Source organism: Schistocerca americana, chromosome 3 (genome assembly GCF_021461395.2).
Source record: "Schistocerca americana isolate TAMUIC-IGC-003095 chromosome 3, iqSchAmer2.1, whole genome shotgun sequence".
In the NCBI taxonomy this organism is placed as follows: domain Eukaryota; kingdom Metazoa; phylum Arthropoda; class Insecta; order Orthoptera; family Acrididae; genus Schistocerca; species Schistocerca americana.
In genome coordinates, this window is record NC_060121.1 from 111613682 (window position 1) to 111631336 (window position 17655).

Consider the following 17655-nt stretch of genomic DNA (forward strand, 5'->3'; position numbering starts at 1 on the left):
GTAATGCTGGAGTAGATCAAATGATGAATAAGAAAAGTGAAATTCGGGTAAGCTATTACAAACAACATAAAGCACTCCGTCTTCAGTCCACAAGTGGCCCATCGGGACCATCCGACAGTCATGTCATCCTCAGCCAAGGATGCGGATATGGGGGGAGTGTGGTCAACACACCGCTCTCCCGGTCATGATGGTTTTCTTTGAATGGAGCCGCTACTATTTGGTCAAGTAGTCCCTCAATTGGCATCACGAGGCTGAGTGCACCACGAAAAATGGCAACAGTGCATGGCAGCCTGGATGGTCACCCATCCAAGTGCCGCCACGCCCAACAGTGCTTAACTTCGGTGATCTGATGGGAGCTGATGTATCCACTGTGGCAAAGGCTGTTACTACAAACAACATAGTGAATGTATTATCACAGCCTAGGTGAAGAGTAAGCAAACACCAACCATAATAGTACATGTTTATATGTTGACTAGCTCTGCAGGTGATTAAGAGATTGAAACAATGTATGATGAGAGAGTTAATACACAAAACATACAAGAACTAAGTGGGAAAAATAAGCATCAATGACAAACAATGAAGTGACCAGATTATAACGGGTGTGAGACAAGCATGCCGCCTTTAGCCATACTGTTCAATCTACACATTGATGGCGCCAAGATTGGGGGCTGGGGGTGGGAAGAAAAGGTTCAGGAGTTGAATTGAAAATCAGAGTGAAAAGATATTTGTAATAAGATTTGCTGATGACACTGCCATCCTCAGTGAAAGTCAGGGAGCATTGCAAGATCTAATGAATGAAAAATACCCTAATGAGCACACATTACAGACAGAGTGAATCGAAGAATGACAAAAGTGAAGATGGGTAGTGGAAATGAGACTAGCAATAAAATTAATATCAAAATTGGAGATCATGAAGTAGACGAAGTGAAGGAATTCTCCCACCTTAAATACACTCCTGGAAATGGAAAAAAGAACACATCGACACCGGTGTGTCAGACCCACCATACTTGCTCCGGACACTGCGAGAGGGCTGTACAAGCAATGATCACACGCACGGCACAACGGACACACCACGAACCGCGGTGTTGGCCGTCGAATGGCGCTAGCTGCGCAGCATTTGTGCACCGCCGCCGTCAGTGTCAGCCAGTTTGCCGTGGCATACGGAGCTCCATCGCAGTCTTTAACACTGGTAGCATGCCGCGACAGCGTGGACGTGAACCGTATGTGCAGTTGACGGACTTTGAGCGAGGGCGTATAGTGGGCATGCTGGAGGCCGGGTGGACGTACTGCCGAATTGCTCAACACGTGGGGCGTGAGGTCTCCACAGTACATCGATGTTGTCGCCAGTGGGCGGCGGAAGGTGCACGTGCCCGTCGACCTGGGACCGGACCGCAGCGACGCACGAATGCACGCCAAGACCGTAGGATCCTACGCAGTGCCGTAGGGGACCACACCGCCACTTCCCAGCAAATTAGGGACACTGTTGCTCCTGGGGTATCGGCGAGGACCATTCGCAACCGTCTCCATGAAGCTGGGCTACGGTCCCGCACACCGTTAGGCCGTCTTCCGCTCACGCCCCAACATCGTGCAGCCCGCCTCCAGTGGTGTCGCGACAGGCGTGAATGGAGGGACGAATGGGGACGTGTCGTCTTCAGCGACGAGAGTCGCTTCTGCCTTGGTGCCAATGATGGTCGTATGCGTGTTTGGCGCCGTGCAGGTGAGCGCCACAATCAGGACTGCATACGACCGAGGCACACAGGGCCAACACCCGGCATCATGGTGTGGGGAGCGATCTCCTACACTGGTCGTACACCACTGGTGATCGTCGAGGGGACACTGAATAGTGCACGGTACATCCAAACCGTCATCGAACCCATCGTTCTACCATTCCTAGACCGGCAAGGGAACTTGCTGTTCCAACAGGACAATGCACGTCCGCATGTATCCCGTGCCACCCAACGTGCTCTAGAAGGTGTAAGTCAACTACCCTGGCCAGCAAGATCTCCGGATCTGTCCCCCACTGAGCATGTTTTGGACTGGATGAAGCGTCGTCTCACGCGGTCTGCACGTCCAGCACGAACGCTGGTCCAACTGAGGCGCCAGGTGGAAACGGCATGGCAAGCCGTTCCACAGGACTACATCCAGCATCTCTACGATCGTCTCCATGGGAGAATAGCAGCCTGCATTGCTGCGAAAGGTGGATATACACTGTACTAGTGCCGACATTGTGCATGCTCTGTTGCCTGTGTCTATGTGCCTGTGGTTCTGTCAGTGTGATCATGTGATGTATCTGACCCCAGGAATGTGTCAATAAAGTTTCCCCTTCCTGGGACAATGAATTCACGGTGTTCTTATTTCAATTTCCAGGAGTGTACAAAGTAACACAAGACAGATGAAGCAAGGAGGACATAAAGAGCGGACTAGCTAGGCAAAGAGAGTATTCCTAGGTTTCAGACAGCATACTCAATTTCTGAGAACGTATGTTTGGAACACAGCATTGTAAGGAAGTGAATAATAGGCTGTGTGAAAATCAGAAAAGCACGGAATAGAAGAGTTTGAAATGCAGTGGTATAGAAAGATATCAAAAAATAGTTGGACTGGTACAATTAGGATAAGGAGTGAGGAGATTGTCCCCAGAATTGGAGATGAGAGGAACACTGGGAAAACATTAACAAGAATGACATATATTAAGACATCAGGAAATAACCTCCATGTTACTCAAGGCAGCTGCAGAGGATAAAAACTGAAGAGTAAGACAGAGATTGGAATATATCCAGCAAATAAATGAGGACATTTGGTACAAGTTGTACTCTGAAATCAAGAGAATGGCACAAGAGAGGTATTCGTGGTTGTCACAAAAGCAATATGAATACACGAATTGGGAGAAAAAGACTGAAAGGGGAAGCAACCTTGTAGAATTTTGCACAGAGCACAATTTTTTCATTGCAAATACTTAGTTCAATAATTATGGAAGAAGGCTGTATATATGGAAGAGACCTTTGAGACACTGAAAGGTTTCAGATTGATTATGTATTGGTAAGACAGAGATTTTGAAACCAGATTTAAACAGCAAAACATTTCCAGGTGCAGCTGTGGACTCTGAATATAATTTATTGGTTGTAAACAGCAGATTAAAACTTACTAAACTATAAAAATTGAGGAGATGGGACTTGGATAAATTTAAAGAGCCACAGGTTGTCGAGCGTTTCAAAGGAAGCATTAGGCAACAAAATGAGAACGAAATACAATAGAAGACAAATGTGTAGCTCTAAGGAATGAAGTAATGAATGCAGCAGAGAATCAGATGAGCAAAAAGACAAGGTCCGCAGAAAGCCTTGGATAACAAACGAGACAATTCAATTGATGAATGGTGGAACTGATGAATGGAGGAACTGTAAAAATGGAACAGATACAGCAAGCAAGAGGCATTCGTGACTAGGGAAAAGATGTATGCTGCTTGTAGGAAAATTAAAGAGACCTTTGGAGAAGAGAGAAGCAACTGTATGAAATTAAGACTTCACTTAGCAAGCCAGCACAAAGCAAAGAAGGAAAAGTTGAAGGTGAAAGGAATATGAGAGGTGCTATACAAGGGAAATGAACTTGAAGAGAATTTAGAGAAAGGGAGGAGTAAGTTTAAGATGACATGGCACAGGAGATACTGTGAAAAGAATTTAACAGGGCACTGAATAGCTAAAGGTTTAAACAAGACCCTTGGAATAGATGACATTTCCTCACAGTAACTAAGGTTCTTGGGAGATATTTCTTTTTAAACTAATCACCTATCCTGATACAATGCTTTATTCGCCTAAAGTTTCAGAATATCGGCATTACACATCATTCAAATAAAAAAACTAAACTGTATTGGTTGTCAAGTTTGATATGATATATTGAGTCTTTCAGTAACTTGAGAATATTGTGATCTTGTAAACAACAGCACATGTTCTAAATTCGCTGTTCTATAGAAGTTTTAGTATTTCCAGTGCTTGCAGCACTGACTTTGATAAGCTTTACCTTAATATTACCTGCGTTAATCATAGGTAAACACAACTGCAAGCTAAACAGTAACACATTGCAAGAATTCCCATTTATTAACCCTCAAGAAGGCACACCATTTTATATAACATGAGTGGGTGTGTAACAATATTATTAAAAGGATGGCTGCTACTCACTATATAGCGCACGAGCAGGGTAGGGGTAGGGGTAGGGGTAGGGGTGGGGGTGGGGGTGGGGGTGGGGGATGTTAAAGTGTTGCTTGCGAAAGCACAGAGGGGCGAGGTGGAGAGGGGATAGGGCAACTAGGTGCAGTCGGGAGGTTAGATGGAGGATGTGCGGTGGGGGGGGGGGGGGGGGGGGGGGTTAGCGGAAAGGAGAGATACTGTGTAGTGCTGAAATGGGAACAATGAGGGGGCTAGACAGTAAGGACAAAGACTAATGAAGGTTGAGGCCAGGAGGATTATGGGAGCATGTGGTATACTTTGTACACATGTAAAGAATAGCTGTCTTTATGTTACTGAGGTAAACATGTATGAGCTAAATCACAGTTTGATTTTAGTTTAATTAAAGAAGGATTAGTCACAACAAGATACAGCAATGCCAACAATGCTGTTAATTCACACCTTGTAGTTTCTTTAGCATCCCTCCCTCTGGAATACTGTACACTTTTTTTCTTAGACTGAATCTATATGTTCGTGTATCTTACTATTTTGTCAATCATTTCCCGGCTAAGTATTGTCCATAAAGCTTTTGTTTTACTTATGGCCCCTCTGGCAACTCGTTTACACCCAGAAAATATTTTTACAATATTCTTTCTTTATGTTTTTGTGGTCACATTAGCATTTATTTTATTCAGCTTACATCTTTTACTCCTCCCAACAAAAATATCACAAGTGGAGAGTGACTCACCATGGTGTTCTTGTTCAGAATACGAATTGTGACCACTTTGCGTGATATGCTCCTCACCTTTCTCAGACTTGTCCACTGTTGATCCCATTATTCTTTCATGATACTCTGAAGACCAGACTGCCTGGAGTGCAGGCAGTGAGTATGTAAAACAACGCAGGTCACAGTACTAGAAGATGATGACTAGGTCACAATGACCGCCAGTTATCACGTGCTAATGTGCTACAGCACACTGCCATTTCACTTTGAATGCGAGCCAGAAATTGCAATGAAATTATGCCATTTCTCTTTTAATGCATGCAGGTATGTAAATAAAACAGATCCAAATATATTTTGTAGCATTCTCTCTGCGATAACTAGAAATCATTGTTGAGAGCTGAAATTATGGTCAGCTGCACTGAAGTCAACTTAAGAGAAGTGACACAACTGTGTTTCTACTGCGCATGCTTTGTGAAGTCATCCCTTCCACCTAGTATTTTTCTTTGAAATTGTGTGTAGTGAACTGTGGAAGAGTAGCATATGAGAATGCTTTTAGGCATCATTGTTGTGACAGCACTGTGGGTGAGTGGTCAACACTAAAGACTGGTAATTTGCAGATCTGGGTTCGATTCCCACTGATACAAAATATAAAAACAACAGTCGAATTTATATATGTAAAACTAATATATTAGAGTTAGTTATGATCACTACTCTTACAAGTCAAAAGGCTGTATGCTAAGTGGTGGCTAAAATTTAGTACGAAAGTGATTTCTGCAGATGATCTGCTAAAGAGGCCCAGTAGATCGTTTGAGGAGAAAGTGAGATTTAAAGAGTTAGGCAGATGCGCTTCAAATGTAAATCTAACAACAGAGGGGTTTGGATGAGGCTCATCGATTTGGCACACATAAAACTGAAATTTCAAAATACCTGTAAAACATTTTGACTGTCTTCTTAATTGTCCAGAACATAATCTATAAGTTCTAATACTCAAACAATGGAAGCTCCAGGTTGGAAGAATAACAATATAATGAAAAGATAGATTGCTACTTACTGTAAAGGTGACACGTTAAGTTGCAGAGACAAACAATTAAGAGACACTTACACATTAGCTTTCGGCCATTAGCTTTCAGCCACAGCCTTCATCAGAAAAAAAAAGAGAAACATACATCATTTACTCACACCAGCAAGCACATCTCATACACACACGACTGCCAACTCTGACAGAATTCTGATCCAAGCTGCCACAAATGGTGGTCATGTGTGCATGAGGTGTGCTTGCTTGTGTGAGTGAATGGTGTTTGTTTCCTTTTATGACAAACTCCAGGTATGAAAGCTAATGTGTAAGTGTCACTTAACTGTGCCTGTCTGCAACTTAACGTGTCATCTTTACAGTAAGAAGCAATCTATCTTTTCCTTACACTGAAGTTCTAACTCAAACACTCATGAAAATCTGAAACATTTACCCCCAGCTATGAAAGAAATGGAAGATGTTATTTAAGCTTTATAACGACAGCGGAGAAGATTCAACTTCAGCAGAACTTTTGAAATGGTCTCTACTAAAAATAAAAAAAAGAGCTAAAATTAATCTTTGAGAAAACCTGGAAAACATGAAAATTTCCATGAGAGTGGAAGGCAGCCCTGATACACCCATTACATAAGAAAAGCAATAAACAAGACGTTAACAACAGCAAAGGAATTTCTTTGCAAACAGTTGCATATTAACATAGTTTCCAAGAGTACAAACACAAGAGAGTCTTTACGTGAATATCAAAGTGGTTTTAGGAATGGCAGATCATGTTCTGAATAAATATTTAATGTGAAGTCATCATTTGCCACATATTACTGAATTCAAACGGTCAGTATTTTTCTTTGAAACTGTGTGTAGCATATTGTGCAAGTGTAGAGTATGAGACATTTTAAACTGTTATTCTCATGACACTACCGTGGGTGAGTTGTCTAAAGCACAGACTTGTAATCTGTAGACTCTTTTTCAATTTCTGCCAATACCAACATTTTTTTCCATTTTATTTTATTCCTCACAATGATAAACTAATAATTATGAAATATATAGTGGAGATACCGAGTCACAGATAGGCACAACAAAAAGATTTTTACACTTAAAGCTTTCGGCCAATGGCCTTTGTCAACAATACACACGCATATGCTAGCACACACACGGCTGCAGTCTCACACAACTGAAACCCGTGTGGTTACAGTTGCCCGAGACTGCAGTTGTGTGTGTGTGAGTTGTGTTTGCATCAGTGTGTGTGAGTATGTGTCTATTGTTGACAAAGGCCATTGGCTGAAAGCTTTAGGTGTGAAAATCTTTTTGTTGTGTCTATCTGCAACTCAGCATCTCCGCTATAGGATGAGTAGCAACTTTCCTTCTCATAATACTGTACATTTCGTCATGGATTTTCCGTTGTTTTATTAAATATACTTAAGCAATTGAGTCTACACACATACAATTAATACACTCAATTTAGATATTATCACTTTTATTTTAAGTCAAAAGGCCAAAGTACCACACCATTGCAGCACAATGGTATAATTTTGCACAAGCTGCCACTGTTCGGTAGGTCATTGAAATACTGTGCACAAAAATGAAGTTAATAACTCAGCTGCATACCTGAAAGCACACTGTATGGCAAATGAAACATAAGGGGCAAATGCACTAAAAGTTTTCACCTAAGCAAGTGGCAATTTTTAGAGCAGAACTTTATGTTTGATGCTTAAGATGGAACACGAAATCTCTGAATTGCAAATTAACATGTTGTAGTGATAACTGAGGACTGCTTGGGAGAAAACTTATTTTTCAATTTTGCTAAATACATTTAAAATTAAGGTACCACATACAGAAGCCTAATTCATAGAATGGCAGAACTTGTAAGTCACTGTGAAAATGAAGTGGGCATGGAACAGATACTAAGCAACTAGAACTGAAGACACTTCATGAGATAAGTGAAAACGACACTGAATTACATATGTTATTGACTCATATTGTTGATTTTCAGGAACTGTATAATGGGTTAGAGATGATGATTATGATGATGATTGTAAACTTTTGATATTATCATTTATTACAATGTTAAGTTTTGAATAACATCGGGGAGAGGCTACAAACCCTGTCTCACTCCCTTCCCAACCACTGCTTTCATGTCCCTCGACTATTATAACTGCCATCTGGTTTCCGTGCAAATTGTAAATAGCCTTTCACTCCCACCTTCAAATTCTGAAGGTGGCAGGGATAAAATACAGGGAGCAAAAGGCTATTTACAATTTGTACAGAAAGCAAATGGCAGTTTAAGAGTAGAGGGACATGAAAGGGAAGCAGTGGTTGGGAAGGGAGTGAGACAGGGTTGTAATCTATACCCAATGTTATTCAATCTGCATACTGAGCAAGCAGTAAACAAAACAAAAGAAAAATTCGGAGTAGGTATTAAAATCCATGGAGAAGAAATAAAAACTTTAAGGTTTGCTGATGGCATTGTAATTCTGTCAGAGACAGCAAAGGACTTGGAAGAGCAGTTGAATGGAATGGTCAGTGTCTTGAAAGGAGGATACAAGATGAACATCAACAGAAGCAAAACTAGGATAATGGAATGTAGTCGAATTAAGTCGGGTGATGCTGAGGGAATTAGATTAGGAAATGAGACACTTAAAGTAGTAAAGGAGTTTTGCTATTTGGGGAGCAAAATAACTGATGATGGTCGAAGCAGAGAGGATATCAAATGTAGACTGGCAATGGCAAGGAAAGCGTTTCTGAAGAAGAGAAATTTGTTAACATCGAGTATACATTTAAGTGTCAGGAAGTCATTTCTGAAAGTATTTGTATGGAGTGTAGCCATGCATGGAAGTGAAACATGGACAATAAATAGTCTGGACAAGAAGAGAATAGAAGCTTTCGAAATGTGGTGCTACAGAAGAATGCTGAAGTTAGATGGGTAGATCACATAACTAATGAGGAGGTATTGAATAGAATTGTGGAGAAGAGTAGTTTGTGGCACAACTGGACTAGAAGAAGGGACCGGTTGGTAGGACATGCTCTGAGGCATCAAGGGATCACCAATTTAGTACTGGAGGGAAGCGTGGAGGGTAAAAATCGTAGAGGGAGACCAAGAGATGAATACACTAAGCAGATTTAGAAGGATGTAGGCCGCAGTACGTACTGGGAGATGAAGCAGCTTGCACAGGATAGAGTAGCATGGAGAGCGGCATCAAACCAGTCTCAGGACTGAAGACCACAACAGCAGCAGCAGCAGCAGCAGCAACAACAACAACAACAACAAAACAACAACAACAAGTTTTGAATTCTGATTAACGTAGAAGTTTTCCAGTACTGATTATTTTCTTACACAAATAAGATGACAGATAGAAAAAAAATTATGATACTTTCTGTGGAGGTTTACTTAAGGAAGAGTAAACATTATTTATGGAGTCATTAGATAATCAAGCAGAATCTGTAAAATTACAGGACCACAGTCTTCAGATCTGATCCCCAAAAATATACTAATTGGATTAGTGTGACAATATTAGATCTGCCACTCAGCTTCCAATGCAGACAACAACAATGTTGAACATGACCAACAACAACTCAGTGCAGAAGTGGCATAGGCATCAGTTCTGAGGGAGCAAGTTGTTTACCCCTCAACACGCTTTGTTTGGGTTGCAGTACATCCAAGTTTCTGAGCTTATAAAATATATAATCTAGTCATCAATAACACAAATTTGCACTTGGGGTTGATTTACAGCCAACCTATTTACTTGCTGACTTATGGAACGAGGGAGTAGATTGGCTTAGTACTTTCAGAGTTTCTGGGGGCACCTGAGCTGAGCCTTAATGCCTGCCAATGACATGTGTTACGCTCCATCACTCCACCTAGGAGCCAGTGCTAGTGCACTTGCTGTGTGGGAGAAAACTCACTAGAAGAACACATTTGAGCATAGCTTATTCTTTCTTGCATTATGACTGATGTTTCTTCGTTATAGATGAAATGAAAGCTGATAGCACTGACAATTCGAACACACTGAGATCGTCCGAGTATAAGGAGGGAGGAGCATCTGTGTTATCGCAGAAGATTTTAATTGCTGCAATCTACTCCACCTATGAAAACTTAGATTTGGAAAGACACATCATGGCATCTCACCCGTAGTATTTAGCAATAGGGTCAAGTACATTAAACCATTTAGTCAAACCTTGGTCAGCATTTCCTGAAAAAAATGCTCGACTTGCATACCTGGTGTCTCCACCAAACAATGGGACATAGAATTCATAGTAAAATACTAATTACAAGAGCACTGCAGTCAGTGAGAACCAATGCTTCACACTGGAAGCACATTCATTGAGTATAAAGACAGTGCATGTGGAGCTAAACTGCCTGTCTCTGTAGTGAGTGTTCGTTTTTAGGTATATATCGACTGTACGAGCAAATTTTAAAAATTCCATAAATAAGTACTGCAAACTTCCACAACTTACAGATCTTTAACGATAAATAACTGTAGGGGGAGGGACTCTTAACTGGCAATCCCCATGTCACCAGCTAACAACTGGTGGTGTTGAGGTCACTGGTTTGAGCCCTATCTCCTGCAGTTATTTATTGTTTAAAATCTGTAATTTTTGGATGGTTCTGAAACTGACTGACTTATTAATGAATACTGCAGTTTAACAGAATATGTAAGAATACACAAAAATGCTGGTGCAATTAGAAGCTCCTACTACGAATTTTATGGCATATGGACAGAGAGGAAAAACTATAGACTTACCTTTTATTCCATTTTTGGCATTAAGGTCCTGTAGTATCATCAACTGTGCCAAAACAATGGATGGTGTAGTCTTTGGCTTATAATCTGGAGGCAGTTTAGGTTCTGCATCTTCTTGTTGCTCTAGTAGCTTATCCACTGTTGAGATTACCATGAGATAGTAAGGTATCAGCAGCAAAGCAATCAATATACATTTACAGCCAGAAGATTTTGACCAGCCATCTAACAGCATATTAGTACTTCTTCAGAATGCAAGCCTCTTGCAGTTTATCAGGCCACGCATTCTCTAAGTCTTTAGAATACAAACATAGATAATACGAGATGTCAATGCATAGGTCACACAATTAATGCAGATTAGAAGGTGGTGTTCTCCTACTGCAGTGACCAATAAAATTAATATCTCATGAATCTAGGGGCAGGATTTCAAATGGAATTAGTCATCATGCTCCTCAAGCTGTACCAGTTTTGTGGCCTTGTACCTCGAACAATTGCTGTTAGAAGACACTATGTTTGAAGAGGAAGCTATCAGCCATAAAATGATGGGGGTGGTTGGCAACAATGTTGACATACTTCACAATTCTCCTTATGCCCTCTACAAAGACCAAAGCTTTCCACGAACATAATTCTGCCTTAATTGTTCTCTGTGTATCCACTGATACTTGTGCCATACAGACATTGAGGAAGACTGTGTACGTTTGCACGAGCATCAGTATAAAATAATGTGAAGTACACTTCAGTTTACCAGATAGCTAGCTTGCATCATGTCAAGGTCCAGTTACAATTTCCTCTTGTACACTGGAACTGTAAATGATAATTCCATACTCACAAGAGTATGGTTTGCTGCAGAATCTGATTTTACTCTACTGTCCATTACTCCACAGATTACGATTTTTTGTTTTGTTTTAGAGCATGAGCAAACCACCAATATCAACATTCTTGAATGAGTAACATCATCTTTTAGTGATCTCTGCACTATTCAGCCAATTTCAACCGTATTAATGATGGGAACACACGAGTATCTGAACACTCTTACTTTTTCAGTGATATCTCCTCCTAGATGGCATTTGCCATAGCCATTTGAATGAATAGCTCTTTCCACACACTGCACATGGAGCCGGCTAAACAATTTACACATATTCCCATCAGTTGTAACACTTTGTAGAAAGTTTAGTGCTCTCCACATGACTTGGGCAACCTCATAGTAATGGTGGAGGGCTGGTCATAATTTTCTGACTTACCACATATTAGAACTATTTCAATATAATATTGTCACAAAAGACAAAACATTTTGGGAGGAAGTCTGTAGATTCAAGACTGAGTTTATATATAAGCAGCAAACACAAGAGGTAATATGCCATATCACAAATCATGAAATATAATGTATATTATCGATAGACTGTCCTGAAAAATGAATATGAATGTTTGAACAGAAAGAATAAATGCATCACAGTCTAATGTAACTTATGGCATGTCAGAACTAACATTATTTGAGGGTTCGAGTAAACTAAAATGCAGGTATCTGTATCATTACTAAAATATTTATAGATAACCATGTTTACAATCTACAAACTATGCATCCACAGCTTACTGTCCCTTATTTACAAAAACTCTTCCTCCACTGATGTTAATGGTATGCTGTGTAACCACATTTTGTGTCACAGTATAGCCTCCAACATGTATCAATTGCAGCTGAATCAGCTGATACCTTCCCTTGAATTTCCACGAGTCGTAGTACCAAGCAAGATGATATCTGCTATGTTATCCGAAAAAGACACAGCCCAGGTGAAAGCACCACAGGCACAAAGGTGTAATCTGGTGCCAGTGCTATACAGACTCGCCACTTGTGCGAGTTCCACCAGCGCCACGAATGGTACCGAGGATGAAGATATCGACTTCGCCTTGGCCAATCGCCAGCCTAGTACAATCCCCAATGACGGGATGACAACGGACAGAAGCCTACTCAGAAGACAGAAGAGCAGCTCTTGCCCATTTGGTTATCGATCATCGTCAAGGGCTGACTTAGACAGGGGATGTCATTTAGTGAACTCTTAGAAGTGAACAGACAGTAGTTGTAAATTGCATTTGCTATGTACTGTGAAGTTAACCTATGATTACTTGCATTTAGTCACTGAGTGACTTTTTTGTGTTATACTACATGCAGTGTTGAACACTTCATTATTTGACAAGTAAACCTTTTTTAACTCATTTGTGTGACTGTCACTAAATTGTTGGAGTGTTGAAGAACCTTTGTTCTCCTATCCTGTTACCTGACTGTGGGCCATAGCTGTGTAACAGTGGCAGGGAGAAATTGTCTTAGCGGTGTACTGCACAATTACGGTATATGTCAGAATGGGTAAATGAGGTCTCAGTACATAATTCAGTGCATATTGCCATAGGTTAATGGAGGTTAATTAAAATCTGATAAAACATTGCTCTAGCAGTGATGCAAATCTGAAACAGTGAGCTTCCTAAAATTCATGGCGATGTACAGACAGAATTTGCAATTAACTGTGATTTGATCTATATGTAGTGCCACAAGCCTTCCTTTGAGAAAATTCCAGAGACAAATGAGGAACTGAGTCGCCATCTGAAACTTCCTGTCACATTAAAACTGTGTGCTGGACCAAGAGTCAAACTCAGGATCTTTGCCTTTTGCAGGAAAGTGTTCTTCTGACTGAGCTATACAATCATGACTGTCCTCACAGCTTTACTTCCCCTGTACCTCACCTCCCATCTTTCAAATTTCACAGAAGCTTTCCTGTGAACCTAGCAAGACTAGCACTCCTGGAAGAAAGGGGAGACATGGCTTAGCCACAGCCTGGGGTATGTTTCCAAAATGAGTTTTCACTCTGCAGCAGAGTGTGAGCTGATAAACTTCCTGGCAGAGTAAAACTTGGTGTCAGATTGAGACTCGAATTCAATAGGGCACTTGCTCATGAAAGGCAAAGGCTCCGAGTCTTGGTCTGGCATGCAGTTTTAATCAGCCAGGAAGCTTCAGATCTGTGCACACTCCTGCAGAGTGAAAACTCATTCTGAGTCATCATTTGTTATTGGTTCAAGGAGTAATAGCAACATGTGATAATACGGCGGCTGATGTGGTCAATACAGAGGCAGCAGCCTAGGAGCTAAGGGCTACAGACGTGTTCAGACCATTGTTTGTTTCTAAAGGCATGTGTTCCTAAAAAATTTTAGTCCTTAATACCTTTTAAAAGTCTGTGCAACTGTGCCCGATCAGAAGAGCATCATTCAAAGTGACTGGGAGTAAATTGAAGAAATACTAAAGTAATGAGAAGTAGTAGAAATGAGAACAGTGAGAAACTTAATATCAGGATTAATGGTCATGAATTAGATGAAGTTAAGGAATTCCACTACCTAGTCAGCAAAATAACCAATGACAGACAGAGTGAGGAGGGCGAGAATGTACATCCGGTGCACAGCTTTGCATGGTAGTGAAACATGGACTTAGAAAACCAGAACAGAAGAGAATCGAAGCATTTGAGATGTGGTGCGACAAACAAATGTTAAAAATTAGGTGGACTGATAAGGTAAAGAATAAAGTGGTTCCACGCAGAATCAGAGAGGAAATGAATATGTGGAAAACACTGGCAAGGAGAAGGGAAAGGATGATAAGACATCCAGCAAATAATTGGGGACGTAGGTTGCAAGTGTTATTCTAAGATGAAGAGGTTGACACAGGAGAGGAATTCCTGGTGGGCTGAATCAAACCAGTCAGAAGACTGATGACTAAAAAAAATTGGAAACTGGCTAAGTGAGAGTATTACTCTATTGTCAACATAGAAAAAGTGAATACTGCACTAAGAGTCTAGAGAAGAGACTAACCCATTATTTATATGCACTGTTGGCAGCACTCGCTGGGAGGTGGTGTGAGAATGTGAGGGTGTGTGACAACTGCTGGCAGTAAGCATCCAATACAAGAGAAGTGTACTTTGTAGCAATGAGTTGAAGCCATCCAGTCAAACCCTGACAAGAATGTAATGGTCGAATGCACAATGCATTCTTAACAGCACTGACTAATCCAAAAGCTAGAATCATACCTGTAAAAAAAATCTGTGGCAAATTCATACACCTATAATCATGACCTGAATTATTTGGTAACTGTAGTTGAACTCTTCCTCACGGCATTTGTTGGCTTTGCCAACTCACAACCAAACTATTGCCTCTCAATAAACCTAGACTGTATGTTACAGATCAGCATGTTACTACAATCTCCAGTAGAAAAAAATATATGAAAACTGAGGTGGAGGCTATTTGAGGCAACTTACCACAGTCCAGTGTGGTCACGAATGTGTTGAAATTAATATCAAATGGTACAAAAATGTTGCTTTTTCTCTCTGCCACTAACTGAAACTTTGCTTCTAATAACTTTGAGAAACAGATGTATCGCCAATCTATGTGCCATAGTGGGAAACTGCCCCGTTTCTGACTGTAGCTGATACACACAAACATCTGCAGAGTATAAGAAAGAAAGAAAGAAAGCAAGGAAAGAAGGAACATTAGGATTTAATGCCTCATCGACATCGAGATCACTAGAGATAGAGTACAATCTTGGAGCGTTTCAAGGATGGGGAAGCAAACTGGACATGTACTTTCAAAGGAACCATACCGGCATTTGCCTGGTGCGATTTAGGAAAATTATTGAAAATCTAAAGAAGCATGGTCAAGCATGGAGTTGAACAGTTGTCCTCTTGAATGTAAGTCCACTGTATTAACCACTGTGCCATCTCGCTTGGTTCGAGTACAGCCTGCTTTAATGATATGATGGGTTATGTAAGTTTCTGTTGTTACTAAATACAATGGCAGAAAACTAATGGTTCATGATAGTGTTTTATACAAAAATTAATCATCTTCATTTTCACTTTCAGGGATTAGGACTGATGTCTGTTCCACCTTCAAGGGTCAGTTTTATTTATTTCTTTATTCTTCTTGGGTCTTCCATGACTTCTTTTTGACTCAGTGCGCATTTCATGGCTTGGAGCAGTAATTGCCACTTTGACACTTTTTTCACTTGGTCCTTCCATTTATCTCTGTATGCATCTATTACTGGTTCAACTTTTAACTCTTTTCTAACTTCTTAATTTTTTTCTTTTATCTAATTTTGTACACACTTTAGTATGTCTTAGGTATCTCATTCCAGATGTTAAAATCTTATTTCTAAATCATTTGGTGTCTCACTACAGTAGAGAATAAATTTAATTTTAGTTTCTTTACTCATCTTATTTTTTAAAATCCTGTTTACAGTGCCTCACATATAAAGGAAGCTTACAAGTTTTTAGACTAAATTTTGACCTTCTACATGACTTATTTGATTGCCAATGTAGATAAAAGTTTATATTTATTCTATTATCTTGTCATGAATAATTTTTCATCTCTTATGTTTGAATTCCTTAAACGTTATTACTTCTGCCTTATCAGTCAGATTTTCATATTATATTATTGGCATAGTAAGCTCAGTTTGTGGACAGCAGTTTGCAGTTCATCTTCATCATCCTACATAATTAACTGGTCATCAGAAAATAAACAAATGTTTGCATGTGTTTAAATAGTATTTCAACTCAAAGTGAAACAAAAATTCCCATTTTCTCAAAGGGTCATCAATATGAATGTTAAAGAAGAGCAGGTAACAGACTACACTCTCTTCTAACCCTCTGGTTTACTTTGTTTTTGACAGATATTTCTGTGCCAGTTTTATTATTTATTGTTGTATTTGTATATACATCTTTCAATACAAGTGTCTGCCTTCCTGGCTGACTGCCGCGTGGAGGACCCGGATTTGATTCCTGGTACTGCCAGGGATTTTTCCTTGGCAGATCTACTGGAACGAGGTGCATTCAGTCTCAAGATGCCAACTGAGGAGCACCTGACTGAGTAGTAGCCGTACCATGTCTGCTAACTTGCCAGGAGCATGGGATGGCTGTGTGCTGCTTCCAACACTACAAACTGCTTTCACATGACACCATTGGCTGAGGGTTGACGTGGCAGTTTGTTGGGTCTGATTGGTCTCTCCCTGGCCAGTATGGTGGCGCTTATTATTCAATAGAAGTGTGACATGCCTGGCTTATACCTTCTCTTATGTTATGCTACAGAGACATTGTCTGCCTATTTGAGGAAACACCTCCACATAGCTTATAAATGTTATACTGGTACCATAATAATACTGTTCCAATAAGTTTTGGGTGTGCAGCCACAAGAATTCTCCTTCTTCTTCTAATATTTCGGTTGTATAACGTTCAGCCATCTTCAGAGTGAGTCGCAAGACTGCCGTTCCAGTGCTCGCTGCGTCCCTTTATACTCGTGTACCGCACAACTGCGCATGCGGCCACAGATGCTAATGCACCAGAGACGTGCACAATGCATAGTTGATTTGTGTTGGAATGTCGATATATCCTTGTGAGCTGCACTGTGACGGCGTCTTTGTGAGTTTATTACAGCAAGTGCCAGATTCTATGAGTTATCAAGGTTGAAACCACTATCTCTATTAAATAAATTCGACGTCAAGCGAATTTCGATTGCCTCCTTGACTATCGAGTCCCAAAAAGATGGTGTGGTTGCCAAAATTTTGACGTTGTCATACAACATACTGTGACTAGTGTCAATACAGTGTTCTGCCACTGCCGACTTGTTAGGTTGTAAAAGTCGTGTGTACCTCTGGTGTTCTGTACATCTTTCTCGGACAGTACGAGTTGTTTGTGTCTGCAAGAAGAACTTCCCCACTTACAAAGAGTGTTTGAAGACAACTCCTCACAGCAAAATTAAACTGAAAGAGACCACAAAGAAAGCAGGAGAAGACAAAGAAACCTTTAAATCGATGGCCTTCCTGCCATTGTGGGTAGCCTCTCATCAAAATAGGACGGATTCTCAGCAGACACAAAGTAAAAGCGATTTTTCGTTCTACACCCAAGACAGCTGCACTCGTGGACTCCGTCAAAGATGATTTGCTGTTCCAAAAATCTGGAGTTTACAAAATTCCCTGTGAATGTGGCCTTTCTTACATTGGAC

The 17655-nt window shown here is 40.6% G+C and overlaps 1 protein-coding gene across 2 annotated transcripts in view; it reads right to left on the minus strand.

Moving 5' to 3' along the window:
- The window catches only part of LOC124605788 (probable tyrosyl-DNA phosphodiesterase), a 100596-nt gene that overhangs the window by 73198 nt on the left and 9743 nt on the right, over positions 1 to 17655 (minus strand). For both annotated transcript variants that reach the window (XM_047137679.1, XM_047137678.1), the window contains exon 3: positions 10642 to 10776. In XM_047137679.1, the coding sequence (XP_046993635.1) occupies positions 10642 to 10776 (135 nt within the window). The remainder of the gene's footprint in view (positions 1 to 10641; positions 10777 to 17655) is intronic.